We start from the raw sequence: 18,411 nt of genomic DNA on the forward strand, positions 1-18,411 counted from the left end.
GATTCGAGTCCATCATAATCTGCCTGTGATGGGAGAAATTGGTCCTTGTCAACACCCCAGGATTGGTTGCATGCATCATATTTAATGGGCTTTCTGTTCAGCAGCTTCTGTGGGTGGTGGAAATGGAAAATAATCCACACAAGCTTTTCCCTTCAGCCTTGTCTAGAGCATTAAATACCATCCCCATGCAGAGAATCTAGGCTATGGCTGTCAGAGATACTTGAGCACCTTTTCTAGCTTTGTGATTCTTCTTGGCTTTTTCTGAACAGGAATAGCAGTAGCATGTGATGTTTTGGCTCACTGAGAAGGAGAGGGGTTTTTTATTAGGGGCCATTTTCTGGAACTGGAAGAACACAAAATATGCAACTGAATGTTGTGTGAGGGTGGGGTTGAAGGATGCTGAGATAAAAAGCTGCTCTAGGGACAAAGGGTTATTAGAAAAAATAGGTGATTTTAGAATAAAATAATTTCCTTTTGTTAGTGTTTTTAGGAATTCTTTGATCAAAATGTCAAATCATGGCTGCTAGCAACAAGGACATTCATGTGCTTGAGTCAAATAAGTAACATTCTGACTTGAGTGGATTTCATCCTCACAAAGTGGCAGTGATGGGAGGGAAGAAATTACAAATTATAAGTCATGATGAGGGGGGAGGTAGCACATAGGGCAGGTCTTCATTGTTCATTACTTCTTGAACATGGTGCAGGATTCAGATGTCTAAGTAGGAATATAACTTTCCCATAATCAAACCTTTGAGAGGAAATAGTGCCAAAGATTCATATAAGGATATAGTTTTGTAGGATAAAGGGCAACCTAGAAAATGGGATTGAAAAATCTCAAGTCAACCATAAACATCCTTTACTGTAGAGGTACTTTGTTCTCTTAACTAGAATGTGTGACATAAGTTGTCTTATCTTGTTGAATTTAAGAAAAACACCCAAATTTTTAAGACCTTAAAAAAAAATAGTAAGTTGTTTTTATTTTGCCACATAAATTTGCAGTGTTTTTATCTTGAAATTGAGTAGCAGAATTAGGAACGTCAAAATTAATGAGCAGATGACGCTGATGTGGTAAAACAACAAACTTTAAAATTTAAGAATACTCCTGGGATTGTTCTAAAATAGTCCTTTCTATTAGCACAGAGAGCTAATGGGGTTGTAATTGGTTTCCTTTAATACACATATGTTAAGTTAGCAGCCCATTTTGCATTGCCATCTTGTCTTCTCCCACTACAACCAGATGTGCAGCTTTCCTAGAACTGCACTCATGGGATTGCTCAGCAGAAGCCTCGAGCTTGGTTCCCAGCAGGTGCTGATCTCAACACCTTGTTGTTAAGGACAAGTAGTTGTGTGGTAAAATAAAGAGGCACCTTGGAGTAGCAGCACCATCTCAATTAAGCATCCAGTTGGGAGGTCTCTGGCAGCAGGAAGAGAACCTTAAAGAATTAGTGCCATCATTCCTTATAATCAGTACAGAGAAAGCAACTTCCAACAGTTTTCCAGGTCTCTGATTCTAGAGATGACATGTAACGAACAGGTACTGATCTTGATGTCTTAAGGACCTGAATTTAGGTGAACTTCTATTCAGAGTTCTCCCTGTGTGTTTGACACCAATGATTCTCCAGCTTAGGGTGTTTAAAAGCTGAAGCACAAACCAGAGCCCCTGACCTCCAACACCAAATAAACTTGGAGAATTGAGACCAAGTTTAGATTTCCTCTCAAAAATATGTTTAATATATGAGCAGTATTTATATAGGCTGGGCAAATGCAATGTGCCTTTTGAAATTTTACAAGACTATAATAATAATTGAAAATATTTCAGTGTATCTCAAGATTTTTCTTAATTTAAGCATTCTTATTTTGTAATGTAGAATTCCAGTGTCTATTTTTTTCTAGAATGAGTTATATAGATTTGAGGTCTGTTGTGGCTGTAAAATTAGTCTACTTGTTATGTTAGCCTTTAATACTGTATTCCCACCTACAACTGCAGTAACACAGCTTGAAGGGAATTTAATTAGGAAAATGAGGCAGATGAAATAGGCAATGTAATGTATATCTGCAATATGAAGAAGAGTAAATACACTTTTCATCTGAATAGTCAGAATAGAAGCTGTGTTAAACTGGGCTGAAATTTAATCAGAAATGGATTTCTTTTATTTTCTAACATTACTATGTAATTGTGCTCCTTATTACTGGGGATTAGAAAGACTACTATCATTAAAGAAGAAACATCTTTCACCAATTATATTTAGTTTCTGGTTTATCCAGCACTGACCTTCTCTTTATGCAAAAGTGGAGATCCCTGGAGGAACAGATGTAGTGCAGTGATTCCAATCCCCCGGGAAACCTTGAGCACACACTGTTTGCCTCTCATGACCTGAGTGCCCCCGTGCTGGGTGGATTCCTGCTTGTTTACAGGCCATCCAATCAACGACCAGGTGGAATTCACAGGACTAAAACCTTTCCTGCTTCACTGCACTCTGGAATATTCCAGTGGATTTTGCAGTTGTACCCATCCCTTATTTTCCCGAGGTGTTTTGCAGCGTTCGTGTCGGTGCCCAGCGCAGACCATCGCGCTTCACAGAGAAACACAGAGCGTCACCGGGGCAGGAAACAGCTGAAGTAATGTATAATAGATCAGAAATAATGGTTTAAGGAAAAAAATTCCCACAGCCCCTTCTAGGAATTGGAGAGAGTAGCACTGGGAAGTCTGCAGCATTGCACAGCACGGCCAATGCAAGTGACACATTTGCTTGAAACACATGCTGTATTTCTTTAGTCTGAATTAAGAGAGAGAAATATGTTATTCAGGTACATTATTGTGTAGTAAGCAAATAGAAAGGGTTTTAACATGGGCATTAATTCTATGTATGAGATTTTAAAATGTTTATTAGTTCTAGATCAACCCACTTGGGCTGTAACGTGATTCTTCAAACTGTTGCTTAGAGAGGTATGAGATTAGTGCTTTTACTTTACTACTTTTTATAACTTTTTTAAACAAGATTGGCTGTGAAATAAGTGAAGATGCATGTGGTAGGTGTATGATGAGTACATGCTTTAGGCAACCTGATGTCACCAACCTTATTGTGCTACTGTTTGTTGTTTTTTGCCTATGGCAGCAAAAAGCCAAAGAACTCCTGGTGATTACCAAAATCTCAAGTTCTCTCCCTCCTTAAATCAAATTTCAAAGCATCAGATTTTAAATTCAACCTCTCTTAAAGCCTTGTTCTGTATTTAAGTCTGTTCCATGCCTCTGGACAGTGTTTTTATTTATCAGTGTTTTGGAAGACGGAATAAGAAATGATTGGTAATACTCTTATTTCTGTCCATAGCGTTGCCAGATGCAGGGGCAGGTGTGGTGGTATATTTGATTTTCCAGCTACTGGAGACACCAGCTTAGTTTCATCACTGGATGGTAGTCCAGGCTATAGAATGTGTTTTGCTCCTTTATCAGAAACATTACCTTCATTGCAAAAAGAACCATGTCTTTTTTTTTGTATCAGGTAAAAACATTCTTGAATGTTTTAATTGGAATGCAAATCCCCCGTGGGGGGTTGCTGATGGGCTGCTTAAGAGAAATGAGGAAGATTGATTGAAGGTCCTAATAGTTATTTTTCTCAAGCATCAGCACAAGATAGCAGGTGTTTCCTCTGCTAAGCAATTCTTTTAGTTGCTAAAGAGACTTGATTTTTGTATGTTGTCAGGTTTCAGGTTTAATATATGCTAAGGGACACATCTCAGACACTTAATCTTCTGTTGACTTTATGGGGAAAAAAATTGTAGAACTTTTTCAGATCTTTGAAACAGGTGTAGTTAAAATCTCCACTTTTCCGTGGTCTGCTCAAGCATTTCCTTTAATCTGTGATTTTCAAAAATAAAACAAGACATGGTGCCCGCTTAGAGAATGTTTATTACCTGGAAATGTAGTAATCTGATTTGTTACTGTGTCTTATACTAAGATTTATACATGTTTTTCTGGTGTAAAGCCTGACTAGATGCATCTGCTATCCTTAATTTAATTTAGTTAAATTCTTCTGTGGAACCAGTTAGCTACAAATTCAGAAGTTCCTTTCTAAGAACAGATATTTCTCAAAGACACTTTCGAAGTGTGTGCACTTAGAAGGGTTGTTATGTGTACTTCTTCATGGGAGCAGATAAAGGAGCGGGATGTTAAATTAGAATAAATCTCAGCTTAAGAGCCAGGGTTGGGTTTTACTGAACACAGCAAGCTTCAAGAAAAGAGCTGCTACAAAAGACCCTCCGTGACTCTCACAGTGGATTTCCCCATCTGGAGCAACATATAAAACTGAATTTCCTGATTAGTCACTTGGTTCAAGCAGGGCAATGTTAGTGTAATGCTTCCGATGTGTCTGAAGTATTGTCACAGGAAATTCATCATTACTTCATATTTTACCCTGCAGTACCCTGGATATTTCTGACTGCATTAAATACTTTAAATACTCTAGGGCTTAAAGACCTAAAATAGAAACTGTTGGGATTGTACCTTAGCTATTTAAGAGGGATTTTCATTCTCATCAGGAGGAGAAAAAATTTTAGTGAATGAAAATGGAGTTCTTTGAGCTTCTGTAAGAGAAAATGTGATCATCTTCACATTCCAGTTGCTCAAGCTAGAATGTGTGGATGGAAAATGAATAAATACACTTTCCTTAGGTTGCTGGTGTTTCTTCAGTTGAGGTATTTAGTGGAGAGATTGATTTAGAAAATGTGGTCTATTTGGTAAGTCCTGTGTGCATTGATTTGCATTGTGGCAAAAAGCATGTGAAATCCTGTTTGTGCTTTTCCAAGAACATATGATCCAGCTGTACACAATGCAGGAGAAACGAAAGCGGGAGGGAGTAATTACGATTTCTGTTTAGAATTTTGTAGTCCTACCAAGAAGGTGAGAAAAGGGTTTAAGAAATTATATGTAAAATTTTTGCTGTGGACGGGAGCCTTTTCCAACACCCCTTCAAAGAAACGATACTTTTAGGAAAACCCTAACAAACCATTCCAGGACATCCAGTGCCTTGATGAGCCCAGGAGGCACTTTCTGTTGGAAGCTGCCTGGACAATTTGTTTGTCCTATTGCTGTTGTTTGGAAAGGCAGAGTCAGTCCCTTAATTATCTCCACTCTTGTGCCTTTCAGACCCCGAAGGTTGGCGTCCATCATGCTGAGGTTCGGGCAGCACCTCATCAAACCCTCCGTGGTCTTCCTGAAGACTGAGCTGTCCTTTACTCTGGTGAACCGCAGGCCGGTGGTGCCAGGCCGTATCCTTTGGGTGGCTGTGCTCTTGGCAAGAGCAGGAGGAGTGCAGAGTGCTCGGAAGGCCAGGTAGGATGCGACACGGGCTCGCTCTGAAAGCAGGCAGGGGAACGTGAGATCCTTCATCAGTGGTGCAGAACTGCTGAAAACAGTTGCTAAGCAACTGTGACCTTCGAGGTGAAATTTCTATTGACCTTTTCACCACGGAAGATGTATAAACAACCAGGTGCTACTGAAAGTGTTTTAAAGTGTATCTGAGGTGGTACTGTTTAAATTTCATATTATGCTAAATAACACATCCCGCTTCTCTTTTAATAATGTCACTTATTTTCAGATGTGGGAACTTTTTCATGGAGAATTCTCAGCTTCTCCTGGCTAAATGCACACCATTTGTCAAGTGGCAGTAGGATCCTTTATGAAGACTTTTTTTCTTTTTCTTTTTTTTTTTTTTTTGAGGGGGGACAGATTGCTTTGATTAATTTAGGTAGGAATGAATTAAATAAACCGTCTGTATAGTGCACACATTTTGTGATGAAAAAGTGAAGCCCCACGTTGTAAGTAAAATTCTCAGGTTAGAAACTTTATAGGAACTTGATACTAAATGAGCCTATTTAGGGTATTTTGTAGTGTGGTGTGTTATTTTCCAGTCAAAACTCTACTGCTCCAAAATTTGTGCTGCTTTCATTGGCTGGAGGTGCAATTTTTCAGAGATGATCAAGGTGGATCACTTTTCCTATAGAGGTTCATGGTAAAATTTTAGTAGGAACTCAGGCAATGCCTGAATGTGTTTTGGGAAAAGAAGAAAGTTGTCTGGAGTTTATTGAAAGTTTTCTTTTTGTTCTGTGGCTTTATGTTGTTTCTTTCATAATTTGATGTATAATTTAGAGTTTAGTAAACTTGAATATATTTTTTAAAGTCACAAATGTATTTCTTCTGAGATGGAACCTTCCTCTCCTCCTATCAACTTCTATAGATTATAGTTGTTCAATATTGAACTTTTCTCTCCACCTGCTTTAAATGGTGTTTGTGTGTACCAGAAGTCAGATTATTTGGTTATAAATGCATGGCAAAGATGCACAGACTTGATAGAAACGTTAGAGGTGTTACTGTCTCACCAGTATATTTTAATGAATTAAATTAACAGTATTTCTGAACTTCAAGTTTCTGAAATACCTGGCATAAATCATTGTGATTTACAGATTTGTCATAATAAATCTGTGTCATTTTCAAAGCTGTATAAAGACAATATCACATCAGTCACTGTGTGATGCAGAGCCCGGAAATGCCTGGGCAGTACGTTGGTTTATGCATTGTCTGGATCAGAGAGTAAATAAAATGTTTCCTTTTCTTCATGTGGAGGTTTTAAAAATAATATGAAAACTTGTTTTTGAATTAATCAGTTAAGTGAGCAATTGCATCTGTTGTTAAGAATAGAGTATTTCAGATGAAGGATACTTGTTTTAAAGTTTTGTGAGCACCTAGTAATGACAATTTAAGGAGCCTATAAAACTTAATTATTATAAGCTTCTCTCCTTCTTAAATAATTAAAGATTATAAACTCTAGTTGTATAGTTATTGCTGACTTTTGGCAGATACATTTATTTGCTCAGGGTTTAGCTTTGTTATCCCATAATGAGTATTGCAGCGTATTTTATAGTGTCACATTGTTTTAATAGCTTATGTGTTGCAATATATAATGTAGTCTTTGTTTCTCCATTGAATAAATGTTCAGGTAATAAAAACCTAACACTTTTCCTTTCTCATTACAATATGAAAAAATTAGAGATCTTGATACAAAGACTAGAATACAGTATGTAAAATAGAGCAATTTGCAGTTGTAAGCCTTTAAAATGTCTGTATAATGCAGCATTCATCTTGAGACCTGGCAATAACAAGTGTATTTTCTTTGTTTTATTGCAATAATTTTATCTACCTTGTCTTTGGCACACATATGACATTCTTTTTCTCTTTTTTTTTCAGTAGAAAATAAAATATTAATGTATGTGAATTAGAGAGACAAAGGAAATCAGTTGGAAAGCCAGCTCACTCCAGGTGGTGGCTTTAATTAACTAGTAAGGTTGAAATTCCATCTTGAAACAGAACATAGGATTGGAGCTGTGAATTGGCTGTGATATTTTAAAATAAAAATTCCGTCAGAATGGTCTTGTGGAGTTTGGTGTTTGTGATTTGAGCAGGCTGGTTGAGTTCACACATTGCAAGGTTTGGTGTTATTTCCAGCTGCCAATCCTGTGAATTTAGATTGACACTTCAGAGGCAAACTGTGCTAACAGAAACCAAAAGTAGGTAGAGTAAGAACACAATATTTATGGTAAGGGAAGAGTTCTCCTGTTCCTGGGCAGGGCCACCTCATTTGGCCCTGCGTTAGACCTGATGGGTGCACACGAGTTCATGGACTCAGGACCCTGTTTGTGTTGGGATCCCTTTCAGTGATCATTGCAGATTCTTGAATAGAAAGGAATTGGGATCTTAAGTAAGGAACTGGGATATCTTAAGATATCCCTTGAGTAAGGGGATATCTCACATTACATTCAGTGTGTAGGCTACAATATGGGCATGTGCTTGACAGGAGGAAACTTATTCGCCTCTTTTGTCTCAACCAAATGGAGAAGAGCTAGATGTGGTGAGTGTGCAGGATTAGTGTGTGTTCCCCTCAGGACATCCAGTCCTTTGCTGTCACCTAATAGGGAAATGGTTAAAGCTCAGAGGTGTGTGACCACAGTCTGACTGAAGACATCATCACTCAACTCCCATGACAAAATGAGGGGTCTGTGACTGCTCTGCTCTTCCCTGGAGTTCAACCCCTGCCCCTTCTACTTGTTTGATTTCAGAGCAGGGATTGGGGACAGTTTTGATCAATGAGACACTGTTTTTTGGGCTGTACTTTTGTGAGGGTTTTCTGTTTTGTACAGAAATTGTATGACTTTTTTTGCTAATGCCTGTGCATTTTGAAGGAGCCAGGAGTCTAACTGGGAACATGAGTGCTGTGTGCAGTGCACATCTTGGCAGCAAGTGGGAGTGGTGGGGAAGTGAGCTGGTTATTCTGTAAGCTCGCTGGGATGTTTACCCATATTCAGGTACCAGTACCCTTTTTTATGAAAAGTAGAGTCCTTGTTTCCTCTCAGTTCTGTAACTTGCTACTCTGCAGAGAGTGATTGTGAAAAAAAAGTCATTTGTGACTCCGTTGAACAACAATGTGGTTGTTTTGGAGAAGGCAGCTCTTCAATAGCTGGAGCAGGGTAGGGATGTGTATAGTCAGCAAATGCATTGTTCCTGTCACACAAAAGGCCCAAGACAAACTGAATCAGCTCATGTAACCAGCATGAGCTGAGCTTCTGCTTGGCTTCTTGAATGATTTCGTTCAGAGCTTCCACAGTTCCACAGAACAGAACTGTGGCTGTTTTAAACAAATTCCATCTCCTCTTTGACATGGACTTTTTTGCTTTAACATGGTAACAAACACTTTGTGAATGACCTACCATTTTATTGATATTTTCCTCTCCCTGCACCAGAGCTTTACAAGGTTTTGCTCACATCTTCAATAAATATGAACTGTTTTTTATCACTGCCTTTCTCATGGCATTGTGCAGGGTACTTGCTTTCATCTTGTGTTAAACGTGAAAAATGAATTTGAACATTAGCAGAATCCATTTGGGGACCAGGACTTTTTATTATAAATAAAATTATTCATTTGTTATGTCCAATTTTTTTTTCAGCAGACAAGGTATTGATCTTTGGATTTGTGTTCAGGATGCCGTAAGAAGAACTAGCACAAAAGGAACACAGCAACATTTGTAAATTGATTGAATGCAATATGTAATGACAGAGACAAACATCAGATCTATGGCAATACTATATTATACAAAGCATTTTTCAGCAGTTTATTGAATTGGTTATTAAAAGGAACAGGCTTCCCAGCTGGGAACAACAAGCTGAGGGTTATTGGGACCAAGTAATTTTAGAGAAATTTGTGGTGGCCAGCTTGGCTCCCTTACTAAGGGCACATATATGTGTTCATAATAAATTATAATAAACACTTTATCACAGCTTTTCAAATGGGATTGATTATGAAAAGGTTCTTCTATTTAAAAAAAGAAAAAAGGAAACAAAAAAAGGCACTTTAACTGTTACATGCTGAATTCTACTGGACTACTTAGTATTGCTGTTTTCATAGAATTCCAGTTTTTCCCCACCAGAAAGTATTCTGGTTGTGGGAATGGACCATATATAAAAACCCAAAGCATGGGATGTTTTCTGACAACTTCATCCCTATATGGAGTTAATGGTCATTATTTGTCGCGAGACAGTTGTGGTGTTCTGTGAGTTATTGCAGCTTGTTCCTTTTATTAATGAGTAGAGAAAACATTAGTTGAACCAGATGCTCCTTCAAAGACTTCTCCCAGCCCGAGCTGCAGTGTGACTGTTCTGGCTCTGCTCCTGGGGTGGGGAGGGAGCCGGGGCCAGGCAATGTGAGAGCAGCATCTGCTCTGCTGCAGGATTGTCTGGCTCTGAGCTCCCCTGTCACCTGCTGTCAGAACTGCTGTACTACTCGAGACTGCCACAAATACTGTCATAATGCTTTCCTTGGAAGTTTTGCAGTTCAAAAGAAACAATCCTTTTGATTAATCTTGTTTCTTAATATATTTTAAAAGTAGTTTTTAATTTAGCTACAGTCCTGACAGAATTTCCATTGAAGATAGTGCACTGGCTCTGGAAAGAAAGGTAGTATTCTCTCACCAGGTTTTGTTGGAAACCATGATATTTATCATTTATATGAAATTTTAATTCTTCATAAAGTTACAGAGCTGCTGTTTGTTATGATTTAGTTACTTTGTACCTTGCATGTTTATCACATCTATATTTATGCCACATAATTATGAATTTTATTGGGTTTAACCCAAACAAGTGTTAATGTTTGCCATAAAACTTAGATTTAGAAAACAAAATTCAGTTATATTGCAGAATATATGAATTTTTATCTACATATTGCAATAATTTGTGCTGCACAATTGCAACTACCTGTTACACATATCTAACCCTGTGGGAAAGTATTCTTTAGTGCTCATTACAGAAGTTTCCTATGTATTACTATTATTACTAGTTTGTTTAGCACAATGTTAAGAAGCAATCATACTCCTTTTAACTCTTTTGATGAAAAGCTAAAAGTAGGGCTGTTTGGTAAAGATTTTGTAACTTAAGTATGATGCTGGAGATGGCAAGGGAATCACATGGAGACAGAAAATGTTATTTGGTACAATATGGGCTGGACTACCTATATGAATTCCTCAAAATGTTTTGTAACTTTAGAAGAAGAAAATACTAGGAAGAGGATGCAATACCTTTGCTGGTGCAGAAAAAATGGGAAGAGCAGATATAAATGATAGATCTTATTTGAAAATGTGAGGGAAGTATAGAATATATCCCTTCATCAGGAATGCAGAGGAGATTCGGACTTACTTTATGTGTAATCAGTATTTGGTAAGTTCTTTCTGAGATACCAGACTGAAGCTGTTGAACATCAGTGAAAATTCCCAAGTTTTTTAACTCAAATCCCAAATAAAGCTGTTCCATGACTCCTCCTTATCTGAGCAGTCCTGATCCCTCTAATGGGACTTACTAATGCCTTATAATGTTCACTTGCACAAATGAGAGTAACAAAACCAGTTCCTATGCTTAATGATTTGTAGCTGAATTAAGCTGTGTTGTGCAGAGGGTGAGGAGTGGGGCTGCACCCTTGGCAGCAGCAGGCCTGTAAATCAGCTTTGCCTGGTGGAAAAAGGTTCTCCTCAAAGAGCCCAAAGCAGGACTGCTCCGTGTATGCAAATCACTTGAACTTACTGGTGGTAGAGAGGCCACTTAATTATCTCAGGCCTGGAGTCATTTTGTTTGCAGTCTCCAAACAAAGGGATGGTGTTTGACTCGAATTGAGAAATGCTGCTTGTGAAGATAACAGATTCAGGGCTCTGTGCACAAAAGCTTGTCTGTCTGACTTATTTGTGGGCATGGACTTCAGCTGTCTCATTTGGGCTGATAAAAATGCTTGCTTTCCCTTCAAATCTTGTCTTGCTTGAAAGGTGCTCACTGTTGAAGGAAGATGTACTTCACCAGATATATTATTCTGCTTGAATTGTTATAGTTGCATTAATATACTGGTATTGATGAAAATCCCTTTATAAATGCTTTGTGCCAATATTGTAAACAGAAAGGAAAAAAATGAAAGTAATGAAATCAGAAATATTTCTTGCTGATTTGCAAATGGAGTAAGTTACCAATTAAATTATTCATTTACGTGTATTCAGCAGATTAGTGGTAAGAATTTCTCATTCTACATTGGAAGAGGTGTTGGAAAAGCTGTCTTAAGGCCACATCTGGGAGAGGCAGTAGATCCTAGGCTGGAGCCTGGTGCATCTTACAAATGTCATGGAGGGATGAGCAGTCTTTTATTAGTCATGTGTTGAACCAACCTTCAAACCTGAATGAGAAATCTGAAACATGGGCTTGTAAGCTCTGTGTCATAATAGTTGCATCTGTGCAATTAAATTTCTTGACTACACTGTTAACACATACTAAAATCCAGCAAAAAAATTTCAGTTCCATTTTTGTCTGATCCCTTTTATTCACCTTTCATCATCATCATTGATTGGAACTTATAAATGGCTTAAACCACATTATGCATGAACCTCTCTACTGCTCTGTGTGCTTCAGGGGCACTCACTGCACAGTTCTGAAGGTGTGTTACCAATGTGTGTCTTCTAAAAGTGGAACTGGTTGTCCTTATGAGATCCAGGGACAAGCAGAAGAATTCCCATTTTGTCATGTTTACCCTCATTATTGATTTGCAAAGCACGTTAGCGTTTTAACATTGACTTCCAGCTATAGTTTTATGGTATCTGACTTAATTTACTTTGAAGTTCCTGTCATTGGGGTGACAGAGATATCTGGTAAAAAGAATTTATTTCAGCATAGCAAGAAACCTGGGCAAGTGTTTAGTGAGAAAAACCTCATTCTAAGGAGCTGGAAAAAGTCAAGTCTAAAAGACAGAGGAGCAAAGCAACGTAGAAGGATGTAAAATTAAGAGATAGCAAACTTTTGTATGAAAAGTGTCTGGGAAACTGAGGCAGGGGGTAGAAAAGGTAAAACCTCCAAGCCTCCTTTGAGATTTAACACAATAATTGGCATTCTTGTTTAAAAACCTGTGAAGTCCTGTTCATCTTACTACCTTAAAGGAGGTTGTAGCCTGGTGGGGGTCAGTGTGTCCTCCCCAGGAACAAGCAATAGGACAAGAGGAAACAGCCTGAACTTGTGCTGGGTGGGTGGGTGTATTAAACTGCACATTTGGAAGAATGCCTTCATCAAAAGGGTGGTCAAGCACTGGCACAGCTGGCCAGGGCGGTGGTGGAGTCACCATCCCTGGAGGGCTTTAAATGATGTGTAGATGTGGCTCTCAGGGACATGGTTTAGTGGTGGGCTTGGCAGTGCTGGGTTAATGGTTGGACTGGATGATCTTAGAGGTCTTCTCCAACCTAAACAGTTCTATGATTCTATAAGTAATGAATCCTTTTAGCTCAGTGCTTATTTTCTAGTCTAGTAGAGAGCAAATTTGTAATTGGTGTGGTTATTGAACAAACCTGTAATTTTATCCTTTTTTTCACATCAGTAAAATTCAAACAAATAAATGGACGATAGATAACAAATGCTAAAGAGGTGTCTGCTGCTGTTGCACTTTTGACACTATGGAAAATTAAAGTACCTGCATCTGTAGCAGAAAACCACATGCTTTGCATTCAGGTACCAATTACCATGAACTTTAAAAAAGAGAGGAGTATAAAGAAATCTTTTTCCTCAGTACATAACTGGGTTTAAATTCAGCTGTTTCTACTTTTTTAAGTAGTTTCTGGCTAATGAAGGAGATGACAGTTACAAGTCATTCCTGTTATAGTTTGTGCACCTTTTTTCCTCAGTACAGCCATTAGAATGTGATATGCAGCACACAAACAGTTAACCAAGTCTGGGCAAGGTATTGCATGACTTGCTCTTACAGCAGAATATAATTAAAAGAGATGATTGGAATACATGGATATTCATAATAGATGTCGCACAATTACCATAAGTAATGCAATACATGCAAAATCTCCATTTGTAATGAAAATAGATTTGCTGGAAAGTCAATTGGAAATTTCATTTATTGCTTATTGTTTCCAGCATATTGGAATATTTTGTGCTATTCAGTGTAATGCAACTATGTGTTTTCTTCAAGTACGTATTTTTGAGAGGCATCTAACATGAATTTCCTGTTGCAACTCATAAGAGGAGATCTAGTGATACAATGTAAATCTGTCATTTCTTCTCTTTGCTGTGGAGAGCCCAATATATAGTGTATATGTATACTAATGTATAGTATTTTTCTGTTGAAACATACATTAATATTCCCTGGTGTACCATAATTATAATCTAATGAAGATATTTCACAATTTCACAAGTAACCATCTTGTACTCCCTATATTTTAAGGACCTCAATCTTGGTTTAACCCTGGTCAGCAACTAATCACCACACAACCACTTGCTCACTCCGCCCCAGTGGGATGAGAGAGAGAATTGGAAGGACAGAAGTAAGAAAACTTGTGAGTTGCTATAAAGACAGTTTCATAGGTCAAGCAAAAGCCACTCTCATGGGCAGGCAGGTGTTCAGCCAGGACAGCAGGGCTCCATCGTGTGTAGCAGCGACTTGGGAAGACAAACACCATCACTCTGAGTGCCCCAGCCCCTTCCTTCTTCTCACCCCAGCTCTATATGCTAAATGTGACACCATGTGGTCTGGGACATCCTTTGGGTCATTTTGTGTCCCCTCCCAACTCCTTGTGCCACCCCTACAAGATGGGTAAGGAGCAGCAAAGCAATAGTGAAAACATCCCTGAGTTATCAAGATTGTTTCAAGCACGGATCCCAAATTACCTCCTACCAGTGAGTATTTGGAAATCAACTCTATCCCAGCCCAAACCAGCACAATCTTCAGCAGCAAAGAAGGGAATAAAGGGCAGGCCATGCATGCGAAAAATAAGCAGAAACACTCTCTAAACATACAGGAGGGAAAGAACAGTCTGCTGTGATGTGTCATCCCAGTACCTTCTCCAGGGCATAGAGAGTGATATATAGTGCCATAGCCTGATCTCTTCAGGCTGCCTGGTTAGATGTCAGTCCTCTGCAAGTAAATCCAATTTCCTGTGTTCCCTCAGTGAGTGCTCATGCAGAGGTCTGAGTAGAGTCCAGACACCAATACAGATTTCTTCAGATTCAACTTCAGTAAAAAAGGAAAATCTTGAGTACGATTGCTTAACCCTGAAGGAGTACTGGTCTTCTGGATACCTGAGTAAAATAGCTTGAGTTTTGAGATGCAAGGCCTCAGCTCTGTTGGGCTTCACCTCCTCTGGCATCTGTTGTTTTTCCCTCCCTCTTTTCCTCCTCTCTGTCCCCTTGCACAGGTAACTCATGCCCAGTGCTGTGTTTTCCCCTGGTGTCTGCTCCAGAGGGGAGCCCGTGCAGTATCTCCCACCTCGCTGTGCTCCTTGGTTTGTTCGGGAAGTGCTTTTCTCTGTGGGTTTGAAGTGGCAAGTGAGATTATCAAGTAAAGTGATTCCAAATGGCCCCATAATTGCTTTGCAGAGCTTCAGTTGAGGGTCAGGCACCTTCTCTGAGCAGGTAATTGGGTAAATTATGTTTTAGTAAGTTGTCTTGTGTAAAGTTAGATACGAACAGAGCAGACAGTGGAGGCTTTGTTGTAAAATGAGGCCGCAGCAGGAAATGGAGTGCATAATTCATGGATACAGAAGACCACTCATACCATATCAAGGTTTCTAAGGTTGCACAAGTGTGTGTAGTCTGCTATTCATTTGCTAATGTATTTTACTTGTTGCTGTTCCTTGTAACCTGCTGACTTCTACTGTTTCTAATCAAAACATAAACCTCAGCATCTCTCAGTGATCTCTCTAGAGCAAATGTTCATATTGTTCAAAAAAAGTTGAAAATCCCTCTACTGATGCTCCAGTGTAACATTGTGCTGCATTCAGATAAGTGATCACTCCACAGGAGCTGCCTAAGAGCAATTGGTTTTAGTTCAGGATTCAATGATCTTTATCTGGAAATAACTGGGAATGCATTGAGGTTGCCTTGTTGCTGTTTGTTTCATAAAATTAGAAGTTGTGTGCAATGAGTTTAAATAGGTGAATTTGGAAATTCTGCTTTTTATGCAGCCTGCAGTGATTGTATTTCCCCAAGTTTAAACACGTGACATGACTTCCGTGAATTGCATTCGATGTATGTGTGCTAGTTTGGGCTAGGCCTTCCTTGGTGACCAGTTTGTAACCAAGGAAGGGCCCAGATTTACCCAGTATTCCCTACAATTTTTATATAAACCAGGCTATAAGAAGAAAGGAGGAAAGGCCTTTGCTCTCTTTCCTTCCGATGGCTTGGAGGTGCAGGTTCCCTGCTGTTGAGTCTGTGTGTTGGGGAGCGAGGCCTGGTCAGGCCTTGCCGACCTTGGGAGACGGAGGTTGCCGGCGATCGTTCCAGAGCGGCTCTCGGTTGTCCCAAGGAGAGTAGTAAGATAGTTTTTTGCTAATTCTTTTAGTTGCTAGATGTTGGGCTACTAATCGGGATATATATATATATATATATTTTATTTTGGTTTTGTTCATTTTCCCTTCCCCCTTCCCTTGTGAAATTATATATATGTTTCAATTGTATATAACTGTAACATAAGTGTAAATATATTTATATATATTACTTTAACTGTCTCTCTCTCGTTTCGGTTTTCTTGGTTGTTTTTTCTCCCTCTTCTCCCTGAGGTTTTGGGGGGGTACTTCTTGTGGTAATGTTTGGAGACTTGGCAGGGAGCCAGCCTCAAACCATATCAGTATGGCAAAATTAAATACATTTGAACTGCATCTGAAAAAAAAGACTGATGTTTTGGGATTTTAACCTTGGCTGTTCGTGGGGACATAGCAGGGTATCTCTGCCAAGCATTGCTGCCTGTTGAATGTTTGGGTGCAAGGACCACCAGCAAAGTTGCAAACAATCCAACGCTTTCTTGTTAGAGCCAAATGCCTTGTGTCCAATCTTCTGTTAAAACTTTTGGCACATTTGCACAATGAAATTACATATTCTTCCCCCTAAGCCAATTACCTTAGCTCCAGGTAGTGCAAATTGAAGGCAAACTTTTAAATATATACTTGATTTTGCATAGCTCTGTTGTGGTGGAGAGAAATTATGTTGGCAGTGAAAACTTTGTAAGCACTTTGAGATGGGATCAATGTATTTTTCAGATGACTCTCCTTAAAAAAATTTAGTGAGAGACTTCAGACATGGCTGCTCACGCAGAGTTGCAGAGGTACTAGGAGAGTATTGCAAGAAAGGGTTTTTTTGGCTGTGTTGTTTGTTTTTCTGCAGTCATTTTGAATGAATGCAAAACATGGAGTTGCCACCCTTCTTAGGTTGTGGGAAGACTTTTAAGATGAAAAAAAGAAAGCCACCTAATTAATATGCAGTCATGTGGAAGGATGCTAATGACATCTCTCCTCAATTAATGTTTCCTTACTATGACCCAATCAATATTAATAAAATAAGTTATACTTGCTTGTCTTTCAAAAAATTTCTGAATTTGACCTGGAGAAAGTTCATCACAAAAATCATTGTGGAGTGGTATAATTCTATTTTTATCTTAATCTGAAAACAGTGACGTTAATGGAGCACTGCTGAGTTAACATAATATTTTGCTGAGGCTATATTAGCTTAGAAAACAGTGAAAGTATTCCCTTTCCCTCTCTAGTTCCTTAAAAAAATAAAATACGATGCATCTAATATCAATAACGATTATTCATAAATACATGTGGTATTGAATAATTTTTTAAAAAATGTGGAGAATCAACCTTCTTACATGAAGGTTGGGTATTAAATGAAAGCATCTGATGCAAACAGATGTTTGTAGAAAGCAAAGCCCAAGAAACAGCTTGCAATGGCATTTGTTTATTCAGTTCTAAGAGAAAAATGGGAGACAATTTTGAACTAAACAGAACTGCTTTCTGAAGTACTTACAACATCTAGCTTGGTTTTTATTGTGTAGAACATCTAGACTGGTTTTTATCATGTAGATCAACCAGTCATCTGTTGCTTAATTTTCTTGATTTTTGCACAGCTAAAAGTTGGAGGAAGTGTTTTAGTTTGTTTATCAGCTGGGGTTATGTGATGGAGTGGGTGTGGATCTTACTCAAACTGGAGCACCCCAGAGAGAACAAATCCATGGTGTTTGAAAGCTCATCAGGCTCAGGTTGGCCTCTGGTGATGCCTTGTGTGGAAATAATGAGTTTTATGTAGGGAGTGAGGGGCTGCAGCTCTGTGGGTGTAGCTCTGCTGTGCTCCTTCACCTGCATGTAAAATTCTCTCTCGTGATGATTGGTTTTACATTTATTATATCTTTATATAAAATCTTCAACTTGTTTAACCCATTTTTAAACTGCAGAAAGACAAGATGTCTGGATGAAATATTTTTTTTCTATATATGTGAGAGATATTCTTTATTCAAACCTCTAGTGAGAGTCCAGGTCAGGTTTTATTCATCCTTAAACAAGAAAAGTCTGATCCATTTATCTGGCATTCACAGCAGGATTGTTTGTTTTAGTGTAATCCTGATATGTGCTGTATATTATTTATTCTAGTTGAGGATGTTTTTTTAACATTTATTGGTCTCTTAGAAGCCCATGGATTTATCTGCTCATTTGTATATGTTCCAGTGCTTGCAGTGTGGAGGATAGTTTGTAAAACTGACTGCTAAAACTAGGGGTATTTTTGTGTGCAAATCAAAAGGATGATTTTATGGGAGAATTATACATGGGATGTATATGGAAAGGTAATGGGGTCTGATCCTCCTACTTTAAATAACAGGATGCATAATAATGATTATTTTGATATGAAATCGATACAAAGAATCTGGCATTACTAAATGAAAGAGTAAAAAAATGAATATTGTAACCAAGCAGTAGAAATGCAAGGGCCCCCCTGGGTGCCGTGGTTGGATTGTTGTTGTGCCCATGTATTCCAAAAGATATTCCTCCATTGTTTTCAACACAGGGGCAAGAGGAGGG

At 38.6% G+C, this 18,411-nt stretch overlaps 1 protein-coding gene across 1 annotated transcript in view; it reads left to right on the forward strand.

The window, feature by feature from the left end:
- The window catches only part of FHIT (fragile histidine triad diadenosine triphosphatase), a 543,072-nt gene that overhangs the window by 137,198 nt on the left and 387,463 nt on the right, over nt 1-18,411 (forward strand). Inside the window, exon 3 of the mRNA XM_018068744.2 lies at nt 5,144-5,265. Coding sequence (XP_017924233.2) covers nt 5,144-5,265 — 122 coding nt within the window. The remainder of the gene's footprint in view (nt 1-5,143; nt 5,266-18,411) is intronic.

Source organism: Manacus vitellinus, unplaced genomic scaffold (genome assembly GCF_001715985.3).
Source record: "Manacus vitellinus isolate BGI_N305 unplaced genomic scaffold, ASM171598v3 scaffold_14_pilon, whole genome shotgun sequence".
In the NCBI taxonomy this organism is placed as follows: Eukaryota; Metazoa; Chordata; class Aves; order Passeriformes; family Pipridae; genus Manacus; species Manacus vitellinus.